This window comes from Theropithecus gelada, chromosome 17, assembly GCF_003255815.1.
Source record: "Theropithecus gelada isolate Dixy chromosome 17, Tgel_1.0, whole genome shotgun sequence".
Lineage (NCBI taxonomy): Eukaryota > Metazoa > Chordata > Mammalia > Primates > Cercopithecidae > Theropithecus > Theropithecus gelada.
This window is the reverse complement of record NC_037685.1, coordinates 38,051,192-38,064,169: the sequence shown is the minus strand read 5'-3', so window position 1 is coordinate 38,064,169 and position 12,978 is coordinate 38,051,192. Positions and strand designations below refer to the sequence as shown.

Here is a 12,978-nt window from a genome sequence, read left to right as displayed (position 1 = left end):
AAATCTTGGCCAGGCGCGGTGGCTCACGCCTGTAATCCCAGCACTTTGGGAGGCTGAGGCGGGTGGATCACGAGGTCAGGAGTTTGAGACCAACCTGACCAACATGGTGAAACCCCGTACATACTATAAATACAAAAAGTAGCTGGGCATGGTGGTGTGCGCCTGTAATCCCAGCTACTCAGGAGGCTGAGGTGGGAGAATCGCTTGAACCCGGGAGGCAGAGGTTGCAGTGAGCCGAGATTGTGCCACTGCACTCCAGCCTGGGTGACAGAGCAAGATTCCATCTCAAAAAAAAAAAAAAATCTGGGCTCTATTCATAAATGCATTTCATGCTGGTTTATTTAGTTTTTAATTGGGCAGGTACATTTTATACTTCAGAATAGTTTTAATGTCCTGCAGGAGACTTGGTGGTACAACTTTAGTTCCAGTGCTTGTTGAAAAACCGCTGTGGCTCTTTGAAGAGAATAGGATTACGCCTACAAGACTGTGTCATACGTAGTCAGGCCTGACTACTTAACTGTGCCAGTGGACCTAGGGGCAGTAGTGGGAAAATCCAAAACTATGGATTATTATGAAATCTAATTGGTTTTGGTTTTTGTTTTTGTTTTGTTTTTTTGAGACGGAGTCTCGCTCTGTCGCCCAGGCTGGAGTGCAGTGGCCGGATCTCAGCTCACTGCAAGCTCCGCCTCCCGGGTTTACGCCATTCTCCTGCCTCAGCCTCCCGAGTAGCTGGGACTACAGGCGCCCGCCGCCTCGCCCGGCTAGTTTTTTGTATTTTTTAGTAGAGACGGGGTTTCACCGTGTTCGCCAGGATGGTCTCGATCTCCTGACCTTGTGATCCGCCCATCTCGGCCTCCCAAAGTGCTGGGATTACAGGCTTGAGCCACCGCGCCCGGCCAGAAATCTAATTGGTTTTGGAATGCAATTTTGAGTGTATAATACTTTAAATGTGAAAATGCTTTGAGAAATCTAAAAACAATCATTTTCAAGGATAAAGCAGCATTTTAAAATATTCGTGTCTACAGAGTAAAAAAATGGAAGAGTTGGCCAGCTCCAAAATGTGACTCTGCGCTTAGCCCTTCTCTGCTATTTGTTCCACCTCTCAGAATGATTTTAAAAACTTACATTACCTTCACATCACACCCTTGCCAGTAGAGTGCTTATTGTAGAGCCTGGCACAAAATAAGCATTTGCTGCTGTTGCAATTTTTATTTTCATGATTTTGAGGTAGAGGGATTTGCTTCAGAAAGCCTTCAGGCATGGCCTATGACACAGATGGAAAGGTTGACAGTAGAAACGATGAAGTGAAAGAAGCAGAATAGAGATGTTGTTCATGTTAGTTACAGCCGGAGTCAAATAAACTAGATAAGGCATAAATACATTCATCTACCTATATTTTCATGGATTCACTCCTGCTTTCTTTCCCCGCACGCTGAAGTCTGCACATATATAGTCAAGTACTGACTGTACAGAAGATCATTTGAACTAAGCTGATTTTAACTAAAATTCTATAGTTTTTGATTTTGACTCATTCATATTTGAAGATCTGGTGGATGTGGCATTAAAATCTTAGGCTTTATGCACTACTGGAGGATCTTCATGGGTAGATGAACGACAGACACCAGGCTGGCCCATTGAATCTGTCATGTGGCGAGGTAGTTTGAATGAGGTCTGTGTAGGTTAGGTCACTAATAGAATCCTTGGCAGTGGAGGACTACATTAAACATTCTGTACACACTCAGAGATGAAAATGTCATCATGTTAACATTAATTGGAATCTAAACCTTTCTTCCTAATTATTTCACTCTTTTCCTTATGAATGGAAAGAAAAACTGAGGGCAAATTTACATGATAATATTAACTAACAGAGCTAACTAGTTCTAGTATTAGTAAATACCATTAATGCGTCTTTAAGTTCACGCATTCTGTTCACTTTCATGTCATAGTAGAGGCCACATGGCTTTTTAAGCACCAGGTGCTTAGTCTGAAATAGTCCATTGTTAGGTAAATGTCATAAGGTTAGGTGAAGTTGTCTCCTTGTAAAACCTGCTCTCAGATCATTAATGATGATAACTTAAAGTGATACTGCCCCCAAGGGTAATGTTTCAATGGTTCAAAGTCTCAAGCTTCACAGGAATCTCTGGTGGTGGAATTTCAGGCATTAGCTGGTTGATGGGAAAGATTTTTTTTTTTGATGTTTGTATGGGTATGCCTTCACAATCTTTCCCAAGTGTTTTCCAAAAGTCATCACATACCTCTCTGTTTTTTACTTTCTATTTTTCAAATCCCCCTTCAATAGTGCATCAAAACCTATAACTCTGACTGGCATCTTGTGAACTATAAATATGAAGATTACTCAGGAGAGTTTCGACAGCTTCCGAAGTGAGTAAACTATATTATACGCATAGGGAAAAGTGTACTTGAAATGCTTGCGGGGAGGTATGTAACTTCATATGCAATCAGAGTAATTGGGGAAAACATTTCTGGATGGTTTATGTGTATGTGGTGTAACTATTATTTACAGGGCCTTTGATTGTAAGACTCAAACATGCTGCTTTGGTATTGCTAGGTAGTAATAAACATGTGGGTGGTTTAATTATGTCCAGTGGTTCTTTTCAGGGTACCACTGATAAATAAATAGGTGAAATTTTTTCACTACGAAATATAAAACAAAGAAAATGTAAGTGTACTGAAATATGCTGCAGTGTATTTTTTCCTTGAAAAGAATATTTTGAAGAAGATAATTATAAAGAGCATTTTACATTGAATAAATTTTATGTTTTAAAAAAAAGTAAATCAAGAAACAAGCATTTTCCCAGTTAAAATTTTTTATTTTTTACCTCCTTTAAAGTATTAACTTATTCTAGACTATACCAAAAGCAAGTGTATTTAGATTGAATAGTGGTGGCTAAAGTGAATCAGGGGTAGCTAGGTATTGCCTTGACAGACTATCTGTTATAAAAGGGTGCATTTTGTGTTGCTTTAAAGAAATACCTGAGGCTGGGTAGTTTATAAAGAAGAGAGATTTATTTGTTTGTTTGTTTGTTTGTTTTTGAGGCAGATTCTCACTCTGTCGCCCAGGCTGAAATGCAATGGCACGATCTTGGGTCACTGCAACCTCCACCTCCCAAGTTCTCCCACCTCAGCCTCCTGAGTAGCTGGGATTACAGCCATGTGCCACCACGCCCGGCTAATTTTGTGTTTTTAGTAGAGACAGGGTTTCACCATGTTGGCCAGGCTGGTCTCGAACTCCTGACCTCAGGTGATCCAGCTGCCTCTGCCTCCCAAACTGCTGGGATTACAAGTGTTAGCCACCTTTGTTGGCCAAGAAAAGAGATTTATTTCACTCATAGTTCTGCAGGTTGTACAAGAAGCATAGCACTGGCTTCTGCTCAGCTTCTGTTGAAGACTTTTGTGCTGCTTCAAAACATGATGGAAAAGGTCAAAGGGGAAAGTTGGCACTTGTGAAAAGAGACCAAAGAGGAGGAGGAACCTCACTTTATAACAACCCATTCTCTTGGGTACTAATCCATTTCAGCAACAATCAATCCCATCTTGCCAGGAACAAGAATTCACTCATTACTGTGAGAATAACACCAAGCCTCTCATGATGGATCTGCCCCATGACCCGCTAGGCCCAATAATACAACACTGGGGACCAAATTTCAATCTGAGTTTTGGTGGGAATAAAAACCATATCCAAACCATAGCAGTTGGCAAATTGAAGTGTACTTGATTTTGAGAAAATTGAAAGCAAATCGTGATGGATTATGTTTTAAAACTAACCATCACCAATGAAAATATTACTTGAGACCTGATTAATGTATTTTTCTTTGTGTTTGTTACATCTTTGAGCTGGAACGTTTTATGCTGTTCTTAGTGGACCTAGCTGTTTGTTTTTCCTCCGTGTGTGGCTTTGCCACTCCTTAAGTGTGTTCGGCCAGTTCCCTGATTGCCTCTTTTTAAACCTCAGCCAGGAACACTCCCTCCTAGCATTATCTTCTCCAGATGGGTGTGCTCTTTAGTTCTATATTTACCCAATCCTCCCTTAGGGATTTTTTAATTCTTCCCATTGGATTGGCTTAGCCCATCTTTGTTGATCCTATTGTTCATAGTCTAAGGGTTGAAATATATCAGACTATGTGATGTTGTGTACTTACTATCTATTAGACTGCTGGTACATTTTCCCTATTGGCATTAATGAGCATTTCCAAATGTGCGACGAGAAAGAGAGAGAGAATTGTAAAGTGATGAAGAACACAGATTCTGTGTTCTACCTTGGACAACTCTGCCCTCTGTAAGCCTGATTTACCTCATCTGTTAAATGGCCTTAACAACAGTCACCATCATTAAAGGATTAAATGAGAGGGCACATGAGAAGTGCACAGGGCCTGGCACCTCATACCCATTGAGTAAATGCAAGCTGCTATTGATATTGGTGTCTTGTTTTTGTTGTGGTTAATACCATCATTGTTAATCAGTTTCAATGCAACAACTCAATCTTCCTGTTTTTCCTCATAAACTTTGTATTAAAAGTTATTCTACCAAGTCTTTGTTTATTAAAAACTAATTACTTTCTTACTTTTAATATGCCTGCTGACTCCCCAGAAGCTATGCTGTCTTTTCCACATAGCTTTTTGGAGCTTTGTTACTCCAGTCTCTTGGCTTACCCACCTTGAGAAGCACGGGCATAGATGGTTTTATTCTTTGTCTGAATAGAGAAGCTGGGCCATCTTTGGATTTAGTAAAGGCTGAGCCCTCTGATGGAAGAGGAAATGCAAAGCCTCTTCTTTGACTAGGCATTTCTAAAACAAATTTTCTTTGTTGTTTTTATAGCAAAGTGGTCAAGTTGGATAAACTTCCAGTTCATGTCTACGAAGTTGATGAGGAGGTCGACAAAGATGAGGTGGGATACCTACTTGCTGTTGCTTCTCTTTTCACTCTAGATTTAAACATGAATTTTACAGACTTACAAGATTAGTTAGAAAATTACCAACATTTAGCCAAAATAGGCATTGGAGTGTTACATGAAATGGAATAATTTTTTTTAAATGTTATTGATTGATTGGAATAAGGACTCTGTTTCAACTTTACTGCTTAGCATTTCATGTTCTCTTGGTTGTGTTTATTTGTTCTGAGATCATTTTCAAAGACTTGGATCAGATCTGGCTACACTGTTAAAAGATATCAAGATGACTTAGACCTTGAATTTAGGTTGTTTTTCAACAGATCTCAAAACAGCTGCCAGCCAGTAGATTTAAATGGCTATTTCTTCAATGATTGCTTTCAGTGAGTGAAGTCTGATTTTATCAAGCCCACTCCCCCTATTCCTAGAGAAAACTCATGGCTAAAGAAGTATGTAAAGGGAGTGGGGCATTGAGGTGAGTCTGCCCACCGAGTGAGGGAAACCTCACAAGAAGACAGTGCCCATCTCTGCATTTCTTATCCTCCCCATTGGTTGTTAAGTGTCCCATTGTGAGTTCAGGTTTTTCGTTTTTAAAAAATGTGTCAGCTGAGCTATAACATTAGCCACTCATTAAGCAATGTGCATGCAGCAGATTGTTTTAGAAACTACTTTTAAAACAGTTCTAAGAAAAATGACTGCTCATTCAAAATGAACAATATATTGGGAACTTGGAGGTGATTAGCATGAATAGTGACAGGAGGACCAATGAAAATACAGCATGTAAGGGCATGCACTAAACTGTAAAATCCTAGATGGTAAGTTATTTCTATTATGCTGTTAATAGAAATATTAAAACCGCCAATATTAATGTTGAGGTGGTCCAAGACAAAGCATATGATGCGTCTTTCTGCAATTGCCTGTGTGATTACAAAAGCTTTACCAGATTGTGTGTGTGTGTGTGTGTGTGTATTTTTCGTCTGTCTATTTTACATACAAATGTGTGCTTTACATATTTGTAGCAGCAGGTGGCAGCTCCATGCTCTTCTCCTTAAACCCAGGTCTTGCGGCATGGGGTCTGTGCTAAAAAAGCAGGTCTCTTCACTTCTGTCAGCTCTTTCCTTTCACTTCTCTGACTCCCCCTTTCTTCCTTTCTATCCCTGCTTGCATTCTTGCCTGTCTCTCCTTCTTTTTTCTCTCCATCATTTTTATCTCTCCTTTCTGTATTGCCTCACATTTCCTCCCTTTCTTTATTCACCTTTCCCTGAACTAAGCCTCTGGGAAGGTTTCCAGGAATGTGCTTTTGTCCTCTGACTATAGGGGAGTGTAATTTGAAAACATTTTTTCATGAAATCAGGCAAGACCTTCCAACTTGAGTGGTCAGTTGAAGTATGTCCTTTCTGTGGCTCATTAAACACTGACAAATAAAAATTTGGACAGGAGCTAGCTTTGCCTTTAATGGAATACAGTTTTCAGAAATGTAGGCAGGTCTCTCTCTTTTACCACTAAGTGGACTTTCATGTGACTTGTAGGCATTGGTGTCAATGGGTACTTCAGTACAGGGGCAGTGGACAACTTGGCACAAAGGGAATGACCTTCCCATTGACCAAACTCACAGCAAGTAACCCAGGTAATAACAGGAGGTTGACTGGTGGTGTTTTCCTTCTCTCCTAGGATGCTGCCTCCCTCGGTTCCCAGAAGGGTGGGATCACCAAGCATGGCTGGCTGTACAAAGGCAACATGAACAGTGCCATCAGCGTGACCATGAGGGTGAGGACGCGCATCACTTTGCCCTCCCCTCTCACAGCCCTTTCTTCCATAGAGCTCTAGAACAATGCTCAAGATGAATGCGCATGCTGTTTTTCCCCACAAAAGGGACATTGTCTGGTTCCTAGGATGCTCCCCTGGTGATAGCACCCCAATTGGCACAGTCTCATCCACCCACTTTCCCTCGCTGTCTTCTCACCACCAGCATAAGGAGACCATCCCTCGGCTGGTGTGAAGGTGCAGTCACTGACAATAGGCTTTCTTCTCTATACTAACTGAAAAGTGTTCCTTAGTACCTCACAGAATGTCACCAAGGGACATATCTGTCATGCCAATCCTGAGCACTTCTGTGGAGGTGTACTGCAACAAGTAAAGCAAAAATTGAGGACGAAAAAAGAAAATAGTTGCATAGAGGAGAAGGTTGCAGAGAGAGAAGTCACACCAATAGAAGAAGCTATTCAGGAGCTGGGACCAGAGAAACATCAGGATTAATAACAAAGGGAATAGAAACAAGCGAGTCAGGGAGATAAAAATTAAGGAGGAAATGTGACTGTCATTACCCTGAGGCTGGAAAATCATTCAGCGTCTTGAGGCAAAAAATAGTTCCCATTCTCTGAGCAAGAAACCCTGGGGATTTTAGAGAAAGTTTCTGTCCTTCTGTGCTGCATCCCAAATTGGAAGTCCCTGCACTGCTTTTGGGTAGCTATGTAAAATCTCCAATTCCGTGGGTGAGAAAAATGACCCATGGATATTAGGGGAACCACCTCCTCAGAGCTGAGATGCACTGAGCTTCTTAGATGGGATGGGGAGTCTTAACCCCGCAGTAACCTGGAGCGTCAGCTAGAGTGAGAACGGAAACAGGTGTTATGTATGTGTGTAGTCATAAGTGGGTTATTGATAGAGATTGTGACCCTCTTCATTTTGAAAGAATCGCTGTGTGTGTATTTTTCTCTCAGTCATTTAAGAGACGATTTTTCCACCTGATTCAACTTGGCGATGGATCCTATAATTTGAATTTTTATAAAGATGAAAAGATCTCCAAAGAACCAAAAGGATCAATATTTCTGGATTCCTGTATGGGTGTGGTTCAGGTAAATATGAAAAGAGTTTTGCCGTTACGTTTTCTTATCTGCAGTAGTGCTTATGTGTAAATAAAAAATAGCAGATTTAAGCAAACACTTCTAAAAATGGCAATACGCATGGTAGAAATATAACATCTAACTTTAAATGAGGAAAGTCTTGTTTTTCATCATTATAGAAGACGAAAGTGATAATGTAGAGGCAGGATTATGCTGTGGCAGGCAGGAGCACGCTGGCTCGGCCACTTTATAGCTGCGTGACCTTTAACAGGCTACTTAATTCAGATAATGAGAATGTTTCTTTAATATGGTAAATGAGCACATTGGATGAATCAGTGCAGGAAAATATTTAAAACACTTCATAGTATCTCAGTGGTGATTTTTGTCGCTAGCATTATAGTACCCACTGGCCATGTAGATCAGTAAAGAGATTAGATTTCAGTGCAGATTGAGTTCAAATCCCTGCTCCTCCACTTACCAGCGCTGTAACCATGCACACAGTTTAGTGCATGCCCTCAGTTTCTTCATTGGTTAAATAAGGGTAATGGCAGTACCAAATATGGTTACTGAGAGGGTTAATTCATTACACATGTAAAGAGCTTAGAACAGTGGCAACAAATGGTAAGCATTTGGTCAATATTAGATAGTTTTGTAATCATAGGGCTGTTGTACTTTTATATCATAGGGCTTATGTACTTATCCTTTAAAATTATTGTTAATTATACATAATACATGAATATATTTTTATTGTGAAAAATCAGATAATACACATAAAGTGAAAGTCCTTCTGGACGCCTTCTCCCCTCTTTAGTCTCTCTTCTCTGAGGGGAGCTACTACCAGTTTTGCGTGCATCCTTCTGTAGCTTTTTAGCATTGTCTTTGGAAGAGAGTTTTCAGTTTCCCTGTCCATCATCTGTCCATCTGTCCATCCATCCATCTGTCCACCCCTCCATTCATCCAGCTTTGCCACTTTCAAGGAAGATTTAAGGCAGCAGCTTACAAGCATACACAGGACATGGGATAGCATAAACTTAAAGTGGGGGTGAAAGCAGAAAGATGAACAGGGGGTTGGGATAAGGGTGAGAGAAAATAGAGTTAAGGAGAAAGCATATGTTTTGAAGATCTAACACCTGCTACGGGTGGGCCACCACCTGGGCTCTGTGCCTTCTCACTTGGAGACCTGTTCAGTCGCACAATTCACAGTGCACATAAGATACAGACAATTCAATTAGTCAGAAGCTGCCCCAGTAGTCTCCGAATGAAGATCATTCAGGCGTTTTTCTCAGGGTCCCTCTCAGACAGAAGGCTCTGTGATTGATGAACAATCTTCCTAACAACCCCTCACAAAAGATTCAGTCACCATTATCAAAGAATTCTCTCTTCAAATGACTCCATGGTGGCTGATCACATCGGCCTGTAGCTCGATTCTGTAAGGAGATTGTTTGGTGGGGCCAGTGTTACACAGCTATCTGGTTTGACCAAAGGTATACTTGTTATGTATTTGCGTGTTTACCCAAAATTTAAGTGCATTTTCTTCCAAGGAATACATTTGTCCGATTGAAACAGCCTAGCCGGGCACAGTGGCTCATGCCTGTAATCTCAACGCTTTGGGAGGCAGAGGTGGGTGGATTACCTGAGATCAGGAGTTCAAGACCAGCCTGACCAACATGGTGAAATCCCATCTCTACTAAAAATACAAAAAATAGCCAGGCGTGGTGGCGGGTGCCTGTAATGCCAGCTACTCGGGAAGCTGAGGCGGGAGAATCGCTTGAACCTGGGAGGCGGATGTTGTAGTGAGCTGAGATTGCACCATTGCACTCCAACCTGGGCGACCGAGCAAGACTCTGTCTCAAAAAAAAAAAAAAAAAAAGCCCAGCAGTGCTGAAGGGCAATGCTTCACCTCTGCATCACCCTCACCCACTCACATTCTATTCCCTTGAAATAGTAGTGGTGCTAGATCACAAGTGTGCACTGCTGTTTCTTCATTCATCGGTTTTGGACGTCATTGCATGACTTCTGTGCTGGTAGATAGGATTTTAGCTCCTGGCACCCTCCTTTGGCCTCTAATCTGGATGAATTGCTTTCCCTGCCCCGCATACCTGCCATCTAGACATTCGGCCTGTCTTCCTCCCTGTGTTGGGCTTCCTGTTTCTAGAACCTTATGCCTTCCTCTTTCTTGTTCTACTTTCTTATTTTGGAGAAGCACATCTTCTGCAGCTTTCTAAGGAATTGTGTGTGAGATGTTAATTTTTTGAGAATTAGGGTGTCTGTTCATATCTTTATTTTTGCATTCACGCTTGACTCATAGTTTGGCTAGTTATAAAGTTCAAAGTGAAATCATTTTACCTTGGAATTTCAAGGGTATCCCATTGCCTTCTAGTTTCCACTGTTGTTTGGAGGATTCTGATGTTATTCTGAATCCCTGTTCTTTGTGGTCTTCTCTTCAGTGTTCTAAAATTTTGGTGGTTGTGTCTTGATTTTTATTTTATGTTTTGGTAAGCTTTTTTGTTAAGGTATAACATATAAAGAGAAAATAAGGTATAACATATAAATAGAAAATAAGGTATAACATATAGAAAACATATACCTAATGCATGTGTGACTCGGTGGATCTTTCTGGAGCTCTGTTCTCTCTTACCTTTGTGCTATTTTATTTCCTGTCATTTTGGAGACTCTGCCCTGCATATTCTGGCCACCTTGGTCTTCCCCAGGTCTGGTCAGTGTCTTCTCCTCAGCAAGATGGCGGGGCTCTGTTTGGATTCCCCTTCCTGTGCCGCAATTCAGATACTGCCTCCAGGCAGAAAGCTGAGGCGATGTGGGGCTCACCTCATGTCTTTCCCTTCTACAAAGGAAGGGCTGCACTGCCTTTTGCCCCCTACCTAAAAACTGTTATTTCATGTATTTTGTCCACTTTTCTACCAATGATGGTGGGAGAGTAAGTCCAGATCCTGTTTCTTCCTCACAGTCAGCTGTGGAAGGGAGGGGTCAGAATCAGATGTCTGCAGGGACCAAGGAGGTAAATTAAGTGACAGAGAGGCCTGGTTGCAAATCAACAGGGAATGCTGGGGTGACCTGGAGCCCAGTGCTCCATTTAAAGGGGGCATCTGCTGCCCATCTGCAGCTGGTACCGCCAGGTGGAACCCCCAGCTCAAAGGTGCCAGATCATCTGGTTTCTCCAAAAGCGAGAAATACAGAATTTGAATTAAACTTTGGTAACTTCAATTATTGGTAACTAATTTTAAAAACCACTTTGAAAAATAAACGAAAAACACCAAAAGGTAATTTGAGAGGATTACAAAAAAGCAAACAAACAAAACACTGCTGTGTAGTATCCCCACCCCACCGAAAAAAAGAAAAAAAGGAAAAAAAAAAAGGTAAAATACATGAAAGTGTATTTGGGCCCAAGATCAAGACTGTAGCACCGCTTGATGCTCACTGAAAATTATTTTCAGTCAACAGCGAATGTGGATGTCTCTCAGCTGGCAATTCAGCCTCCACTGAAAGCCACCACTATGAACAACCTCATTATATCAGAGGATGTTTATTGACAGTGTTTATGAAGTAAGGAGTGCCAGAGTGATGTGTCAATGACAGTAAATTAACTTCTTGGGTGGGATTCCCAGGTAGGAGTTTTATTTGTATTCTTTAGTCAAAAGACCGTTAAGTTACTTTTTAGCTGAATTTTCTGGCACTGACTTTAAAAAGAAGGTTAAAGCAAACCTAAATATATTTGGTAACCTCATTTTTTAAAGTAAGAAGTAATTGTTTTTGTTTTATAAGAGAGTTTTGTTGCATGTTTTTGGCCCAGGGGACAACTGTCTATAAGTACAACAGCCCTGAGCTATCCATTAGTCTCTGGGGTGCATTTCAAAATCTAAGATTCTGATTTCAATGGAAGTCTCTTCCTTCAAAATGTCTTTGCAGATGCAGCTGATGGTGTTTTTCATTTAATAAAGTGTATCCAAGCCTTCAAAAGAGTAAAATAATTTGTTTTTATCTATGTCTGTTTGTAAACTAAGAGTCAAAAGTTGTGATTTAAGTGTTTTTAAAAATTATTACTTATGGATGTTATTTAAAAAATTAGTTGACTGGTGCTGTGAATTAAAAAAAAATGCCTAAACTAAAAATTTTTTAGTATTTTAGAACCCTTGAAATGTATTATACTTATTTTGCAGATGAGGAAACTGAGACTCAGAAACAGAAATTATTTAGAATTGAGTCCTAATGGTATTTTCCCCCCCCACTTTTAACTTTCTCTTTTCACGATTGTGAGTATACAGGGAAAGGAGGAGAGAAAACTCATTTTGTTTCTAGCCTTTGACTCTTCTTCCCTGGTTCTTGCCTTGAAGTTTAAGTGAAATCCAAGGTGGCAATTACTGAGCCCACAGCAGACAGTCTGTGCACAAGAGTGTGTGACTTTGCCAGGGGGAGCATTTGACTTTGCATTTCTAAGAACAGTGCTGCAAAATCACAGAGACTTTTGGGAGGGTTGCCCTGTCCCTGAGACCTCCACCAAGGAACTCTTAGAGTGACTGTGGATAACCCATTAGGATTTTAGTGGCTATATGGGAGGCTGTCTTGCTGGCCCAGGTTAGTGGAAGTGTTCGATTTCATATCACTTCGCCTGTCCTTACAGGGGATCTTGTGCCGTGTTCCTCTGAGCTGAACCTCTGTCTAGCGCAGCCAACCTGGGGAGATTTTGCTCCCTGGAGGACATCTTGCAGTGTCTGAAGACTGTCATCTGTTGGCTTAAGACCATAAATTTTACTAATCATTGTACAATGCACGGGCCAACCCCTCACAACAAAGAATTGGCTGCCCAAGTGTCGGTAATACTGAGGCTGAGAAGTCCTGGCCTAGTGCATGTTCATCTTCTGTCTGCTACTGCACGTGGACTACTCTTATTCTTTGAGCCAGTCACCCTCCTGCAGGCGTGAAAACCGGAGGCAGGAGGCAAGGCCACGGACAGGGAGTCCAAATACTTTTTGGGATTCATAAAGGATGTGAAAGTTCCAGATAAGTAAGCCAAACATAATAGATAATGGTTGGCTTTTAAAAATATAATACCATACACTACTTCATTTAAAAAAAATAGGAGCTGGGCCGGCGCGGTGGCTCACGCCTGTAATCCCAGCACTTTGGGAGGCCGAGGCAGGCGGATCACGAGGTCAGGAGATCAAGACCATCCTGGCGAACACGGTGAAACCCCGTCTGTACTAAAAATACAAA

At 41.2% G+C, this 12,978-nt stretch overlaps 1 protein-coding gene across 7 annotated transcripts in view; it reads left to right on the top strand.

The window, feature by feature from the left end:
* The window catches only part of DOCK9 (dedicator of cytokinesis 9), a 299,448-nt gene that overhangs the window by 161,124 nt on the left and 125,346 nt on the right, over positions 1-12,978 (top strand). For all 7 annotated transcript variants that reach the window (XM_025364043.1, XM_025364040.1, XM_025364041.1 and 4 more), the window contains exons 4-7: positions 2,300-2,382; positions 4,837-4,906; positions 6,578-6,673; positions 7,627-7,761. In XM_025364043.1, the coding sequence (XP_025219828.1) occupies positions 2,300-2,382; positions 4,837-4,906; positions 6,578-6,673; positions 7,627-7,761 (384 nt within the window). The remainder of the gene's footprint in view (positions 1-2,299; positions 2,383-4,836; positions 4,907-6,577; positions 6,674-7,626; positions 7,762-12,978) is intronic.